Source organism: Bombina bombina, chromosome 1 (assembly GCF_027579735.1).
Source record: "Bombina bombina isolate aBomBom1 chromosome 1, aBomBom1.pri, whole genome shotgun sequence".
Lineage (NCBI taxonomy): Eukaryota > Metazoa > Chordata > Amphibia > Anura > Bombinatoridae > Bombina > Bombina bombina.
Genome location: NC_069499.1, coordinates 739,246,039 through 739,264,461, shown reverse-complemented (window position 1 = coordinate 739,264,461; position 18,423 = coordinate 739,246,039). Strand labels below are relative to the sequence as shown.

Below are 18,423 nucleotides of genomic sequence, written 5' to 3'. Positions count from 1 at the left end.
TCCAAATAAAACCATGACTGCAATTCATTAACGTGTCTTACCTGTAGGGATAAATGTGTGTTGTTGTAACTGCATATTGGCTAGAGCTTGTTGATAGTGGAAAACACTCGGATTAAAAACCGTGGTGGCCCCGTTACTTTTTTCAAGCGCTGGCCTCTTTGGTAAGGGTTGAAGTGCTCCAGGCTGCAGGGCCTGCCAAGGAAGTATTCATTAGACCCAAGAAAGAAATCAGTATGAGACAAAGTCATACGTATTACACAGTCTGAAATACACAATCTCCTTCAATTGTATCATTATCCCAAGACAGGAAATAGAAGAAGAACAACTAAGAAAGATAAAATTACGGGAATGGAGGGAAAACGAAAACATAAAAAGTTAGTAAGGATCACAGGCAGCAATAAATAAATGAATAAAACAGAGATGAAGCACAAGAAAGCTGATTATACACAAGACAGGAGGGAGTTTACAATGTTTATAACAATGTGTAGTTGTGGGCAGCAGGAATTTGTTATATTTGTTTTTATATATTAAATTTAAATGTAAAATATTTTTCATGTTTCCAGTTTTATTTATTTATTTTTTATAACAGCTTAACTGCTTAAAGTGAATGTAAATTTTGATGAACCAGTGCCCGGCTTTTAATAATCATATTAAAAACAGGGGCACTTTCATTCATCAAACTTGACATTTCACTGTTTTTGTTAAAATACTTACTTTTTTTTTCAGGAAAGCCGCTCGAACACTTCCCCTGCCCGTCGCAAGCCTTTTCCTACGTCAGAAATGACGATCCTGGCCTTTCTCCAATCACTGCGTTGCTTTAGGCAAGGATTCCCCCGGGAGGTAAGCCGTGATTGGAGGATTCCGGAATTATCATTGCTGACGTATGAAGAGGTTTGCGACGGGCTGGAGAAGCTTTAAAGAAGAAATGGTAAGTCTTTTACCAAAACCAGTGAAATGTAAAGTTTGATGAATGAAAGTGCCCCTGTTTTTAATACGAAAAACTGAGCACTCATTCCGCAAACTTTATATTCACTTTAACATATAGTAGTCAAGGAAAATGCAGTGATGAGAAACCTCACATTTTTCTTTCATGAATTCAGATAGAGCATATCATTGTAAAAAATGTTTCCAATTTACTTCTATTGTCAAATGGTCTTCGTTATTCTTTGTAGAAGAGTATACCTAGGTAGGTAGAATGCACGTGTCTAGAACACTGTTTGGCAGTAGTTTGTGCAAATATTTCTGCCATCTAGTGCTCTTGCAAATGTATAACATTATTAAAAGAATTCTTGCAAAACTGCTGCCAGATATTGCTCTAGAAACTTGCACGCTCGTTAGCCTACCTACCTGCCTTTCAGCAAAGACAATTTAAAAATAGTAATAAATTGGAAAACAGTTTTTTTTTTACACTCTTTCTGAATCATAAAAGAAAAATGTTAGGTTTAATTTTTAAATGAGGAAAACTGTTTACAAAGTATGTGGGCACCTAACCATCACACCTATATTAGTTTGTTGGACATCCCAGCCCAAAACCATAGGCCACTCAAGTTCTTCCACACCAAACTCGTTAAACCATGTCTTCATGGAATTTACTTTGTGCATAGGGGCACAGTCATGTTGGAACAGGAAAGGGTCTTCCCCAAACTGTTCCCACAAAGTTGGAAGCATCAAATTGTCTAAAACATTGTTTCTCAACCACGGTCCTCAAGAACAACAGGTCAGGTTTTCATTATAGCTGAACCAGTGCACAGATGAAATAATCAGCTGATGGAAAAAGCAGTTTAGTAACCATAGTTACTGATCAACTGATTATTTCACCTGTGCTCTAGTTCAGCTATAATGAAAATCTGACCTGTTAGAGGTACTTGAGGTCCGTGGTTGAGAAACACTGGTCTAAAATGTCTTTGTATCCTGTAGCATGAAGATGACTTTCACCAAACTTTACATTAGGCATTCTGGTAGGCAGCGTTTTCCTAGCACCCAACACACACAGATTCTTCCATTAGACTGCTGGATAGTGAAGCGTAATTCATTGCTCCAGAGAATACATTTGAAGGGGCCAGTGTGCTTTACACCAGTGCAGTTGAAGCTTTGCATTGATGTGAGGCTTGTGTACAGCTGCTCGGCCGTAGAAACCCTTTCAGAGGCAGTTTGGAACTCTGTAGTGAGCCATGCAACAGATGATAAGCAATTTACACACTTGAGCACTCTGTGAGTTTGTGTGGCTTACCACTTTGTGGCTCAGTGTTTGTTGCTCCTAGACGCTTCCACTTCAAAATAATAGCACTTAAAGGGGCATTAAACACTTTGAGATGGTAATATAAAATTATAAATCGTATGTATAAAAAACCTCGGCAATATACTTTCATTATTTATTTTGTCCCCTTTTCCTGTAATTCCAATCTGAAATTATGAGCATTTCAGTTCCTGTTAGAAATGGAAGTGCAGAAACCTTTTAAATTCAACATAGCCATTGGCTGCACACTCTAGTGTCCTATTTATAACTGTTCCTAATTGGCCACAGCAGAGAAGGTAAGCTAAGTTACAACATGGCAGCTCCCATTGTTTCATAGACACTAAAACTTTACAATTATTTTGTTAATATTTAAACAGCTAATGAAACTTTAAAAACAACATCTACATTTTATTCCCTTTTCTTTGAATGCATCATTTTATCTAGCATTTATTTAGTGTTTAATGTCCCTTTAAGAGCTGACCAGCTAGATCTAGTAGAGCAGACATTTCACAAACTGACTTGTAGCCAAGGCGGCAGCCTATGACAGTGGCACGTTAAAGGTCACTGAGCTCTCCTGTATGACCCACTATATTGCCAACGTTTGTCTATGGAGATTTGATGGCTATGTGCTTAATTTTTGCACCTGTTAGTAATGTGTCTTGTTGAAACACCTGAACTCAATGATTAGTAAGGATGTCCACATACTTTTGGACATATAGTAAATGTGTGTAAGCAAATCCAAATGTATACGAAAGGATAATAGGCAGCACAGTGGAGAGTTAGTAAAAATACAAAAACTTTATTCGGTCCAGTAAAATCATTATTTCAAGCACATACACAACAAATGTTATACCCCAGCACACAGGAGCTGCTCTCCGACGCGTTTCCTGCTAAACACAGCACTTCATCAGGGATAGCAGCTGATTCCCTCTACAACCATTTATGCACGCAGAATCTATTAACCCTTTCCACGACACTTACTGATCACCTCTAATTCATTTTGAGAACAGTGATCCGTGTCCAATGGAACAATTTACAAATTCAAAAAAATCTCACAATAGATACAAAACAGTATACTTAAAAATATAATGAAATATACACTTTTTTTCTAGATACATGAGAGAAACGATATGATGCATATGCCAATAAGTTTAACGATTGGATATGACTATTTAACATTTTGGAAAACTTTGAGACTTCATTAGAATTACTTTCACAAGTAGATCTACACTATATGGATCTCAGGTGATACAATAGAGAAAAAAATGTAATAATAATAATAGTCGCCAAATCTAGTGGCTAATGAGTTTATGCATAACATATATATGTTATATACTATATTAATCCCTTTGTAAAGCCCTCACAATTTCAATTATTCTAATATAGCTATAAATGGCAAGAATGTCTTAAATGAAGACAGTTATTAAAACAGATTCTAAATCTTAAGTTTGGATACTTGACTTGGAAAGTATTCTTGTCACAACAAATTGGAAATAGTCTTAGTGACCAAAAAAAAATAAAAAAATCTTAATTAACCACCTACGAAGAGGTCTATTATCACTACATATAAGAAAAAGAATCTTATGTTAGACATTGTTATGTTCTTGCATTATTATTAATAATAGGGGAGGGGGGAGAAAAAAATAATAAGCAAATGATTGCATATAGCTATATGGCTTTACTTATATGCCTGTATACAGTTGTAAGTCCCAAATTTTATTTATCCCTTTTGGGCTACCTGTTTCAAGTTTATGTATCCAGAAAGCCTCTTTTCTGTTTAACTTAGCCAATCTATCTCCCCCTATGATTCTTTTTGGTACCCTATCAATGATTTGAAATTGAAACAAAGTTAGAATATATTCAAGCCCTTCTTTTGTGTATGGATGACTATTGCGATGACGTGCAAAATGTCTTGCCACTGGAGTCTTAGGTTCAAGAGCTTCTAATGATAACAGGTGTTCACGCATACAATCCTTTATGGGTCTTATAGTTCTCCCTGTGTATTGGCACCCACAGAGTTTACAAGAGATTAAATAGACTGCATAGTCTGTTTGGCAGGTAAAGTGTTGGTAAATCCTAAATTCTCTTTTTGTAGTGTGGGACACAAAGATTTTACCCTGCTTAACAAACTTGCAGGTTTTACAAGGTCTTGTCCCACACTTGAATGTCCCTTTCCTAATTTTTAGCCAACTCTCTGACCTAATTGCATTACGTTTACTAGATTCTGAAAAATTCCTATTTACATACTGTCCTAAAGTCCTAGCTCTCCTTGGAACAAATTTGACACCGTTTTTAGATATATCTTTTAAAGTAGGTTCTTTTTCAAGAATGGGGAGATATCTTTTCACTAGATTACAAATTTTGTTATATTGATTATTGTACTGAGTAGAAAAAACAAGATTGTCACTTGAGCTTTTACTTTTTGATTTGTCCTGAAGCAATTCTTCCCTATCCATCGATCTTATACTATCTCTAGTATTCTCCAATAGATTCTTATTGTAACCTCTGTTTAGGAGGCGATCCTTTAGGAGATCTGCATGTTTATCATAGTCTTCAGTATTGCTGCAGTTCCTGCGTAGCCTCATAAATTGTCCTTTCGGGATGGCCCTTTTTAGATGTTTGGGATGATTTGATTCTGCTCTAAGTATGGCGTTACCAGCAATTTCTTTTCTAAAAGCTTCCATCACTACTACTTGTTCACTTTTATCTACCTTGATTTTCAAGTCTAAGAAATTGATATTATCCTCATTCCAACTATAGGTAAATTTAAGATTCATACTATTTTCATTCAATGTTCTAACAAAATCTTCCATCTGGGTTATACTCCCATGCCAGACAATTAACACGTCATCGATAAATCTAGTATAAAATTTGATGTTATTTTTATAGTCATTCAAATCCCCAAAAATCTTAAACAGTTCAAAATAACTCAAGTAAATGTTCGCATAGGAGGGAGCGAATTTCGCCCCCATGGCCGTACCCCTATGCTGTAAGTAGATGTTACCTTCAAAAACAAAATAATTATGAGTTAACAGAAAATTAACCACATCAATAAGATAACTGATAAACACAACATCAAAATTAGTATAGAATTTCAAAATCTCTTCTAGAGCTAGAAGGCCTTGGCTGTGGGGGATGCAAGAATATAACGAGACCACATCTATTGTTAAGAAATAGCAGTTCTCAGACCATTTGAAGCCTTCAAGCTTCCTGAGTAACTGTTTTGTGTCTCGTAAATATCCAGGCATGTTAGTAACTATTGGCTGTAAAAACCCATCCACCCATGCTCCTAATTTCTCACCTAGTGTGCCTATTGTGGAAATGATGGGCCTACCTGGCGGTTTTAGTGGGTTTTTATGAATCTTTGGCAAATGTTTGAATGTAGATATTACTGGGAATTTCACCAAAAGTGAATCTGCCAATTTTTCATTGAGAATGCCTAATTTTAATCCTTCTTCAAGTATATTATCCAATTCATTTACAAATTTTGTAGTGGGGTTAAAAGTAAGTAACCTATATGTATCCCTATCACTCAGTTGTGTTTGGGCCTCAATTACATAGGTTTCCCTATCTTGGACAACAATCGATCCACCTTTGTCAGAATTAGTAATGATTAAACTCTGATTTTTCTGCAGACACTGCAGTGCCTGCCATTCAGTTCTCGATAAATTATTATTATGTTTCTCTTTCTTCTTTTCACACTCATAGAGTTTAATCAATTCTTGTTCAACAATGGTATGGAATAGATCAATATTTTCACCCCTAGACTGTAAAGGGTAAAAATATTTGTTAGTACATTTCATGTTACTCCTAAGGACAATGTGATTGCTTTCACTATGTCTGATGTTATCACTATTTAAGGCCGCTAAATTAGTCAGGTCGCATAATTCACTAAATTCCAATTTTTCAGATGGAAGATTTTGTTAGAACATTGAATGAAAATAGTATGAATCTTAAATTTACCTATAGTTGGAATAAGGATAATATCAATTTCTTAGACTTGAAAATCAAGGTAGATAAAAGTGAACAAGTAGTAGTGATGGAAGCTTTTAGAAAAGAAATTGCTGTTAACACCATACTTAGAGCAGAATCAAATCATCCCAAACATCTAAAAAGGGCCATCCCGAAAGGACAATTTATGATGCTACGCAGGAACTGCAGCAATACTAAAGACTATGATAAACATGCAGATCTCCTAAAGGATCGCCTCCTAAACAGAGGTTACAATAAGAATCTATTGGAGAATACTAGAGATAGTATAAGATCTATGGATAGGGAAGAATTGCTTCAGGACAAATCAAAAAGTAAAAGCTCAAGTGACAATCTTGTTTTTTCTACTCAGTACAATAATCAATATAACAAAATTTGTAATCTAGTGAAAAGATATCTCCCCATTCTTGAAAAAGAACCTACTTTAAAAGATATATCTAAAAACGGTGTCAAATTTGTTTCAAGGAGAGCTAGGACTTTAGGACAGTATGTAAATAGGAATTTTTCAGAATCTAGTAAACCTAATGCAATTAGGTCAGAGAGTTGGCATCAAAATTAGTAAAGGGACATTCAAGTGTGGGACAAGACCTTGTAAAACCTGCAAGTTTGTTAAGCAGAGTAAAATCACTACAAAAAGAGAATTTAGGATTTACCAACACTTTACCTGCCAAACAGACTATGCAGTCTATTTAATCTCTTGTAAACTCTGTGGGTGCCAATACACAGGGAGAACTATAAGACCCATAAAGGATCGTATGCGTGAACACCTGTTATCATTAGAAGCTCTTGAACCTAAGACTCCAGTGGCAAGACATTTTGCACGTCATCGCAATAGTCATCCATACACAAAAGAAGGGCTTGAATATATTCTAACTTTGTTTCAATTTCAAATCATTGACAGGGTACCAAAAAGAATTATAGGGGGAGACAGATTGGCTAAGTTAAACAGAAAATAGGCTTTCTGGATACATAAACTTGAAACAGGTAGTTCAAAAGGGATAAATAAAATTTGGGACTTACAACTGTATACAGGCATATAAGTAAAGCCATATAGCTATATGCAATCATTTGCTTATTTTTTTTTCTCCCCCCTCCCCTATTATTAATAATAATGTAAGAACATTACAATGTCTAACATAAGATTCTTTTTCTTATATGTAGTGATAATAGACCTCTTCGTAGGTGGTTAATTAAGATTTTTTTTATTTTTTTTTTGGTCACTAAGACTATTTCCAATTTGTTGTGACAAGAATACTTTCCAAGTCAAGTATCCAAACTTAAGATTTAGAATCTGTTTTAATAACTGTCTTCATTTAAGACATTCTTGCCATTTATAGCTATATTAGAATAATTGAAATTGTGAGGGCTTTACAAAGGGATTAATATAGTATATAACATATATATGTTATGCATAAACTCATTAGCCACTAGATTTGGCGACTATTATTATTATTACATTTTTTTCTCTATTGTATCACCTGAGATCCATATAGTGTAGATCTACTTGTGAAAGTAATTCTAATGAAGTCTCAAAATTTTCCAAAATGTTAAATAGTTATATCCAATCGTTAAACTTATTGGCATATGCATCATATCGTTTCTCTCATGTATCTAGAAAAAAGTGTATATTTCATTATATTTTTAAGTATACTGTTTTGTATCTATTGTGAGATTTTTTTGAATTTGTAAATTGTTCCATTTGGCACGCAAGATCTAACATACCATATATTGGACACGGATCACTGTTCTCAAAATGAATTAGAGGTGATCAGTAAGTGTCATGGAAAGGGTTAATAGATCTGCGTGCATAAATGGTTGTAGAGGGAATCAGCTGCTATCCCTGATGAAGTGCTGTGTTTAGCAGGAAACGCGTCGGAGAGCAGCTCCTGTGTGCTGGGGTATAACATTTGTTGTGTATGTGCTTGAAATAATGATTTTACTGGACCGAATAAAGTTTTTGTATTTTTACTAACTCTCCACTGTGCTGCCTATTATCCTTTCGTATACATTTGGATTTGCTTTTGTGTTGTTATCCAGCGAATGGGAAAACGCTGAAGACGAAAGGATTTGCTCACTTCTCTATGTCCCTGAGGTATAGGTGCTGCATGCAGTGCATAATAAGTGAGCTGAATTCAGGTGTCTAAGGCGTTCTGATCCGCATACTGAACATCAGAGGCTTTGCGTTTTGTCTTCCCTCCCTGCAGACGGTAGGACCGGATTGGCATTAGTCTGTATCTACAGAGAGAAGTCCGGTGTGGGGACACACTTACCGATGAATACATTTGTAACCAAGGTTCTGTTTTCTATCTTTCTTTAAAGCCTGAAGACTGTTGTCATAACTTATGCACCGTGTGAAGTAATTTCACTTGCTCAGTTGTTTATACGATTTTGTTGTACACATTGGAAACTATTGTATCTACCTACAACTGTGAGCAAAGTGTAAAAGCATTGGAGTTACAAATCACACACGTTACATATTGGATCAGTTTTAATTTAACACATTTACACACCGCTACCTCAGTGAGTAATATTGCCGATTTTGCCGTGGTCTGTACTCTATGGAGAACGTATGAAAGTTGAAGTAAATGTGTGTATGTGTATATATACAACCCCAATTCCGAAAAAGTTGGGATAGTATGGAAAATGCAAAAAAAAATAAAAAAAAATAGTAATTTGAAAATTCAATTCAATTTTGTGTGTGAGGTTGGGGGTCAGGCTGTGTGGACTATTTAAACCTGGCTTTTTGGGTCAGTCTTGTTTGGGCTGAGGAAGGGGTTATGCTCCCAGAAACGTCACCAGTATTATTATGGATTAAAAGTTGTTTTGCTTTTCCTATGCAAATCCAGTGAGTGCAGTCTCTCTTTTTTGGGGTATAATGGGGAAGCTCACTAATTGTATGTATCTATACCAATGTATCAATACCAAGAAAATGAACAGTACCCCTTCAGTAGATAATGCCCAGAGCATGTTTAATGTACTTTATTATAGGTCACTCCCACAGCAATACCTAAATATAGAACTACCCCTACATGATCCCCCCATAATGTGAAATTGGGACAGAGTTAGTTATTTGGTACTGGTGAGGTTGTGGTTAATAACAAATTAAGCTGAATGACAAGCAATGGTCTTCAGTCAGAGTTAACTGTTGTGTATGGGTTGTGGTTACATTTAGAAAAGGGGGGCCACTAAAAAAAGTGAAACTGGGACCTCCATGTTCTGACAGACTCGTACGTTTAATATAGATTTGTTAGGCCCTCAGGTAGTAGGCATTTATATAAACCAGAACACAAGGCCCCAAGAGGACAGAATTTAATGAGATTTCTGTGTCCACACACAGGTGAATTACTTTGATTAGGCCCCATTCAAGTTCACTAACTTTGATTTGGCGCATGCAGAGAGATAATTATATTTATTGTATGGTTGTAGCCTTCACAGTGCATGGACAAAGTGTAGTTACCACTGAACTAGATACTTTTGTAGCTGATAGTCGTAGGCTGTATATTCAAAATATCCATGATCACGCATTTGTGTATCAATTATTATGTTTTATATCAGTATTCAAACCCATTCGATTCTGCTGTATATTATCCTGCGTCTAAGGAAAGATGCATATATTTTCCTTTTTTAACTACAAAATGATTTACACAAAATTGTTTTGTTTTCTACCACTGTATTCAAGAAATGAACATACCTGCAAATTATATTTCAGAAATATCCTACTGCCCACATAAATGTGTAACCTTTTAGGAATAAGCTGGTACTAACAATGTACAAAGCAAAAAATGTTAGAGGTGGAACAGAAAATATGTAAAGGTGCAGAGAATTAATGCAATGAGAATCAAAAAGTATTCCCTAGAATTGTTGAAAAAAAAAACCAGTTTGCAGCCAGATGCCTTAAAAAGGACAGAGCACAGCGTGATGATCTCAAGGAAAAAACAAACTGTCTGTTGTCACTGTATGGAAATGCATTAAACACATGATTGGTTTCCATATTTGCATTGTTTGAAAAGATATAAGGAATTTTACTCCCCTGTCATTGCAGGTGTTCCTGTCCCAAGGAATAGATAGGGATTTAACACTTTAAAGGGACTATTAATGGGATGACCCACGTATTGCATTGGTATACCATATTCATTTTATTAACATTGCCTTTCATTATGTTTTGCTAATATTTCCTTTCTATACGGGAGCTACAGGATTTGTATTATAGTAACAAATTCTATTTTTATGGTAAAATATTAAGGCCTAGATTGCATGTGGAGCGCAAAAATATTACACAGCAATTACGTGTTAACATCACTCAAGTGATTGTCTAGTGCACGCTAACATCTGCATGTTGGATGGCCCAGGTACGATAAATCCCCCATATAATAAACATATAACAGGCTTCTTTTGATGAACGCTAATAAAATTTGTGTTGGACATCGCTCACGTGATAAGCCAAAGGTGCTTTAAGTTGAGGGCGCGCAAGCAATTTAGCTCAATATGTAGTTCTGTGCTGTACTATTAATAATAATAATAATAATAGTTTACTATAAATCTTATGTGAAACCCAGCACTCAATGAAATCTACAAATAACACCATGGACAGTATTATGAAAAATATGAAAAAAAAATAATTAAATATTAATCAGAAACATCCAAATCCTTCACTTTATTAATAAAATCAAACAAGACTGGGCACCCCAATCTCAGATAAAATCAATCCTAGGATTGCTGTGAATATTACATATTATACTTCAACTTTTAGCCAACTTCTTAGCAGCAATTATAGACAACACTTTTTTTTATAAATATATGCACAATTTAATGAATATGCATTTGTGTACACACTGTAGAAATATATACTGGGACTTAATGGTTAAAATCCGCCGGTTTTGTATGCAATATAGGAAGGAACCTTTTCCTCACTTAGGGCCAGACTTGTTTTTCTCGCTGACCATCGCAGGGGCTGCCCTGGCAGGATTATCGTAAAAAAGGGGCAATCCCTGAGAGTGGCGAGATGGATCCTATTGAAATAATGGAGATTGCTGGAAAGGGACACTTTGCTCTGTGGAGTGAAGTTAGCAGTGAGCAGGTGGGGGCACTTTAAATATTAAATCCTGCAGCCAATATAAATCACATTAACCTGCTTTCTGTGTATAGCTTCTTACAGCTATATTTTCCTATGCATATGTTTTTCTATTAGTTATAAGTTGGAGTGTTTTGAGAAAACCTCACCACATTTTGGTTGAAGAGAAAAAAACTGAGATCTGTAGTGTGAAAATCTTTACAGAATTACTCTGGGATTAGAAAGACAATTTTATATACGCTCATGCTCAGCTGTTCAGTGTCACTTCCCTTACCCATAACCCCCAGTCGTTCAGCCAAAGGGAAATTTTTTTTACTGTCTAATCTTAAAGGTGGGGTCGTGGACTCTCCATGTCCGGAAAGAAATTTATCAGGTAAGCATACATTTTATTTTCTTTCCTAAGACATGGAGAGTCCACAATGTCATTCCAATTACTAGTGGGAATCAATACCCAAGCTAGAGGACACGGAATGAACAGGGAGGGAGAACAAGACAGGCAGATCTAAACAGAAGGCACCATCGCTTGAAAAACCTTTCTCCCAAAAGAGGCCTCAGCCAAGGCAAAAGTATCAAATTTGGAAAAAGTATGGAGAGAGGACCATGTTACAGCCTTGCAAATCTGTTCCACATAAGCTTCATTTTTGAAAGCCCAAGAAGAGGAGACAGCCCTAGTGGAATGAGCAGTAATTCTCTATGGAGGCTGCTGTCCAGCAGTCTCATATGCAAAACAAATCATACTTCTCAACCAGAAGGAAAGAGAAGTAAAAGTAGCCTTCTGACCCTTACACTTTCCTGAGAAACAAACAAACAGGGCAGAAGATTAACAGAAATCCTTGGTAGCCTGTAGGTAGAATTTTAGAGCACGCACAACATCAAAGTTGTGCAACAGACATTCCTTATGAGAAGAAGGATTAGGACAGAGAGAAGGAACAACAATTTCCTGATTAATATTTCTATCCGAAACCACCTTAGGGAGAAACCCCAATTTAGTACGAAGAACCGCCTTATCCGCATGAAAAAGAAAGTAAGGCGAATCGCACTGCAAAGCCGAGAGTTCAGAAACTGCTTCCGAGCAGAAGAAATAGCAATAAGAAACAAAACCTTCTAAGATAACAGCTTAATATCTATGGAATGCATTGGCTCAAATGGAGCCTGCTGCAAAACTCTAAGAACTAAGTTAAGGCTCCAAGGAGGAACAACCGGTTTAAACACAGGCCTGATTCTGACCAGGGCCTGACAAAAAGATTGAACATCTGGCACATCTGCCAGATGCTTATGTAAAAGAATAGATAATGCAGAAATCTGACCTTTGAGAGAACTGACTGACAACCCTTTCTCCAGGCCTTCCTGAATAGAGTAGCCCTTCAATTCACATCAATAAAGGTATTTACGCCATACCTTATGGTAAATTTTACGAGTAACAGGCTTGCGAGCCTGCAGCATGATATCAATAACCGATTTAGAAAACTCACGCTTAGCCAGAACTAAGCGTTCAATCTCCAAGCAGTCAGCTTTAGAGAAACGAGATTTGGATGGAGGAAAGGACCCTGAGTAAGAAGGGCCTGTCTCAGAGGTAACCTCCAAGGAGGAAGAGATGACATCTTCACAAGGTCTGCATACCAGATCCTGCGAGGCCAAGCAGGAGCTATTAGAATTGCATACGCTCTCTCCTGTTTGATTCGAGCAATTAGGAGCGCGAACGGAGGAAACAGGTATGCTAGACCGAATTCCCAAGGGACCGCCAGAGCATCTATCAGAGCAGCCTGCGGATCTCTTGACCTTGAACCGTAGCATGGAAGCTTGTCGTTCGGACGAGACGCCATCATATCTAATGTGGCAATGCAAACTGCAGGTTGCCATTGAAGACCTTGATGAACATAAATCTTCTTCAAATAAGCCTCCAGCTTTTTGTCCATGGGATCCTTAAAGGAACAGCTATCCTCAATAGGGATCATAGTTCTCTTAGCCAGGGTAGAAATAGCCCCTTCTACCTTAGGCACTGTGCGCCATGAATAATAATAATGGAGCCAGCAACAGGAAACATCTTTTTAAAGACGGGAGACGGGGAGAAAGGTATCCCTGGCTTCTCCCATTCCTGTGTAATAATCTCCGTCACATGGTCTGGAACAGGAAACACTTCCACAGAGGAAGAAACATCATAGTATTTGTTAAGCTTACTAGATTTCTTAGGGTTGACAGCGACAGGAGAGTCGTCTAAAGTAGCCGGTACCTCCTTTAATAGTAAACTAAGGTGTTCAAGTTTAAATCTGAAGTTTACTTCTTCAGCATCAGACAAAGGAATTATGCTGTCCCTGTCCGAATCTAAGATTTTACCCTCAGAGGCTACTGAGGTATCCTCTTCATCATTATGAGGGAGGGCAACGTGCGTAGCAGCAGACGGGACAGACACCTTACACTCTGAAATTTGTTTAGATTTCCTCTTGCGCTTCCCCATCATGTGAAAAACAGATAAAGCCGCTGACACCGCAGAGGATATCTGTGCAGCGAAATCTGATGGCAAATAAACTCCTCCAGGAGGCTGAGAGGAACTGCAGGGCACTGTATGTTAAGCCATGGAGGCTTGGGACGTTAGAGAAGAAAGCTGTGGCATTGCCTGAACAGCATCATCCTGAGAGACATTAGGCTCAGAAACTAAAAGTTTATCTTTACATTTCAAAGTCTTTTCTAAACATGAAGAACAAAATTGCATAGGTAACACAATTTGGGCTTTAAGACACAATAAACATTTATCCATAGGAGCAGACTACTGTTCCATGTCCATAGGTAAAAGAATTCCCAATAATTAAAGGAATGACTGATATATGAAAATGACACTGTCACTTTAAGAGAAAAAAACTTTTTAACTCCTCAGAGCAATATTCAAAACAAATAGAAAGGTGCCTCTACACCTCAGGCAGACGGAGGTGCCCTACCTTAACCTTCAATTCCCAAATTGTTAGGCAAGCAGCTGTGCATTGATCAAAAAAACGATCCAACACCAAGCGGCTGTCCAAAATGACGCTGCTCCGCTCAGAAACTCAGTCGGGTGAGGGAGGGGTCACATGACCGGCAGAAAAAGAAACTGCGAAGCAATAACTAAAAGCGCATGTTTCTAGCAGCAACTGCCTAGTAAAAACTTGATACCTAATAAATAAAATTCACATTAAACTGAAACTTATAAATAAAAAGCCTCAGAGAAAAAATCCCATAACCTCATGGAAAGTTAACCCCTTAGTCTCCACACATACATAACATGCCTGCACCCTGCCCAAATAAATCCTTCCTAAAGGATTAATTATGTACCAATAATCTTCTCAAGTGCAAGTCTCCAATACCTAGAAGACAAAAGCACTTACCTGCAAATCCAGCTGTCCGGCAGGAAGACAGCTTACAAGGCGTGACAGGACACATACTCCTATCAGAGACCTGCAGAAAAAGAAAGAACAGAGTCACCAACTCTGGCTTTCTATACCAAGGGAAGCAGACATGTTAGAAATCCATGCAAGGACTACCTCACAACTTTCTAACTGCTTAAAAGCCCCCACTACTCTTACTCAAGAGATTGACGTGGACACAGCCAAACCCAAATCCTTGCTTGCAGAGAAAAGTACCCGAAAAAGGAATCCATTCCATTGACAGAGGCAAAGAGAATGACTGGGGTTATGGGTAAGGGAAGTGACACTTAACAGCTTTGCAGTGGTGCTCTTTGCCTCCTCCTGCTGGCCAGGAGTGAATATCCCACTAGTAATTGGAATGACGTTGTGGACTCTCCATGTCTTAGGAAAGAAAGAAAAAACACAACAGTGAAAAGGTGCCTGAGGTTCACTCAAAAAAAGGCCGAATTATAAATAAGAAGAGGGCGGGACTCTTCATGTCCGGAAAGAAAGAAATTTACCAAGTATACAAGGATACATTTTGTTTTCTTTCCAATGACATGGAGAGTCCACAACATCATTCCAATTACTAGTGGGAACCAATACCCAAGCTAGAGGACATGGAATGAACAGGAAGGGAGAAAAAGGCAGAATGACTTAAATAGAAGGCAACACCGCTTGAAAAACCTTTCTACCAAAAGAAGCCTCAGCCGAGGCAAAAGTATCAAATTTGTAGATTTTGGGAAAAGTATGCAGAGAGGACCATGTTGCCGCCTTGCAAATCTGTTCCACATAAGCTTCATTTTTGAAAACCCAAGAAGAGGAGACAGCCCTAGTGGAATGATCTGTAATTCTCTCAGGAGGCTGCTGCCCAGCAGTCTCATAAGCCAAATTAATCAAACTTGTAAACCAGATAGACAGAGTAGTAGAAGTGGCCTTCTGACCCTAACGCTTTCCAGAGAAAACAAACAGGGCAGAAGATTGCCAAAAATCTTTCGTAGCTTGTAAGAAAAATTATAGAGCGCGCACAACATCCAAGTTAGGCAAAAGATATTCCTTATGAGAAGGATTAGGACAAAAACAAAGAACAAGAATTTCCTGATGAAAGTTTCCGACACCACCTTAGGGAGAAAACCCAATTTAGTACGAAGGGCCGCCTTATCTACAGGTATCTAAGGTACGGGAATCACACTGCAGAGCTAAAAGATCAGAAACTCTGCAAGCGGTAGAAATAGAAAGTAGAAACAAAACCTTCCAAGATAACAATTTTATATCAACAACATGCATCGGCTCAAACAGAGCCTGCTGCAAAACTTTAAGAACTAGATTAAGTCCTCCTTGGAGCAACAGGTTTAAACACAGGCCTGATTCTGACTAGGGCCTTTACAAAAGCTTGAACATCTGGTAAGTCTGTCAGACGTTTGTGTAAAAGGATAGATAATGCAGAAATCTGATCCTTCAGGGTACTGACTGACAAAACTTTCTCCAGGCCATCCTGAAGAAAAGATAAGACGGAGAATCCTCACCTAGTTCCAGGAGAAACCCTTAGATTAGCACCAATAAAGGATATTTACGCCATACCTTATGGTAAATCTTGCGAGTAACAGGATTGAAAGCCTGAAGCATGGTATCAATGAGCGCTTCATAAAAACCACGTCTAAACAGAACTAGGTGTTCAATCTCCAAGCAGTCAGCTTCAGAGAATCCAGATTTGGATGGAGGAAAGGACCCTGAATTAGAAGGTCCTTCCTCAGAGGTAATCTCCAAGGAGGTAGAGATGACATCCTTACTAGATCCATGAACCAGATCCTGCGAGGCCAAGCAGGAGTTATTAGAATTACTGATGCTCTCTCCTGTTTGATTCGAGCAATGACTCGTGGAAGGAGAGCAAATGGAGGAAACAGGTATGCTAGAGAGAAAACCCAAGGAACCGCTAAAGCATCTATCAGAACGGCCTAAGAATCTCTTGAACCGTATTTTGGAACCTTGGCGTTTTGGCAGGACACCATCAGATCCAACTCTGGAACCCCCCACCTGAGGGTTATCTTAGAGAACACTTCCGGATGGAGAGCCCACTGACTGCTCAGAAAATCTGCCTCCCAACTGTCCACTCCTGGAATGTGGATGGCAGATAGGAGACAGTTGTGAGTTTCCGCCCACTGCAGAATGCGAGTCACCTCCTTCATGGACAAGGAACTCAGAGTTCCTCCCTGGTGGTTGATGTAAGCCACTGAGGTCATGTTGTCCAACTGGTATCTGATAAACCGTACTAAAGATAATTGAGGCCAAGCTGTCAAGGCATGGAAGATTTCTCTCAAATCCAAGATGTTTATGGGAAGGGAAGACTCTTCCTGAGACCAAAGGCTCTAAGCTTTAAGAGAGCCCCAAACTGCTCCCCAGCCTAACACGCTGGTGTCCGTAGTCACAATCACCCAGGAAGGTCTCAGGAAGCAAGAGCCCCAAGAAAGATTCTCCTGTGAAATCCACCACAAGAGAGTCTCTTGTTAGGAGGTCCAGATGTATCTTCTGTGATAAAACATAAATTATGCTTACCTGATCATTTTCTTTTCTACAGATGGAAAGAGTTCACAGCTGCATTCATTACTTTTGGGAAATAAGAATCTGGCCACCAGGAGGAGGCAAAGATACCCCAGCCAAAGGTTTAAATACTCCTCCCACTTTCGTCATCCCCCAGTCATTCTGCCGAGGAACAAGGAATAGTAGAATAAATATCAGGGTGAAAAAGGTGTCAGAAGAAGAAATACAAATGCCCCACATAAAAAATACGGGTGGGGAGCTGTGGAAAAAATATCTAAAGAAAAGAAAATTATCAGGTAAGCATAATTTATGTTTTTCTTCATAAATGGAAAGAGTCCACAGCTGCATTTATTACTTTTGGGAAAACAATACCCAAGCTACAGAGGACACTGAATGCCAAGACGGGAGGGTACAAGAGGCAGCCCATTCTGAGGGCACCAGGCCTGAAACCACTACCCAACAAAACCCTGCTTCGTCCGAAGCTGAGAACCTAGAAAGGAAAAGGCCCCAAGGACACTGACCCACAGATAGTCTGGAAGCCTAGCTAGAGGCCGCAAAATCATACTCAACTGAGCCTCCAGGATACACCGTCGCCCCCAGCCACACACCCCTTACTAGCGAAGAGAACACCAGCCCAAAACTCCCAAAAGGACCAGGCAAGAAAACACAAATGGAACCCGAAAGGACACCACAAAACGCCCAGACCAACAGAAATACAAGGTCTAGGACCGGGCATCCGAACAGCGAGTTCTATTCTCAACATCGTGTGAAGCACCGAAAACGACAACTGAAGACATATTCCTCAAGTCGTCAGCATTCAGAATACTGAAGTATTCAACACAAATACGTGTAACAGACCCAGTCGAGGAAAACACCTGAGTCAAAAACACAAAGCCGTCAACAGGGTGACACAGAGAGAAAATATTTATCAAGAAGTAAAATGCAGCTAACAAGAGATCAAATTGCAAAAACTCCAAGACAGAGGGCACCCTCTAGGCAATCCAAGCCGCCAGACTGACACATAGGTCTCAAAAGGGGAGAAGCACAGAACCTCAACGAGGCCCACAACACCCCAAATGAAACAACAAATCTCAGAACCTATACCCAGCCGGGGCAGACCAAGCGTTAGCAGGTCTGAAAACAGGGGAACCAAAGAACCCCAACACCCGCTCACAACAAAAAAATGGCTTTGGCCATTCCAACAGAGCTTGGGG

At 38.6% G+C, this 18,423-nt stretch overlaps 1 protein-coding gene across 6 annotated transcripts in view; it reads right to left on the bottom strand.

The window, feature by feature from the left end:
* LOC128645924 (muscleblind-like protein 2) overlaps positions 1-18,423 on the bottom strand; it is a 310,829-nt gene that overhangs the window by 56,083 nt on the left and 236,323 nt on the right. For all 6 annotated transcript variants that reach the window (XM_053699258.1, XM_053699256.1, XM_053699259.1 and 3 more), the window contains exon 6: positions 42-192. In XM_053699258.1, the coding sequence (XP_053555233.1) occupies positions 42-192 (151 nt within the window). The remainder of the gene's footprint in view (positions 1-41; positions 193-18,423) is intronic.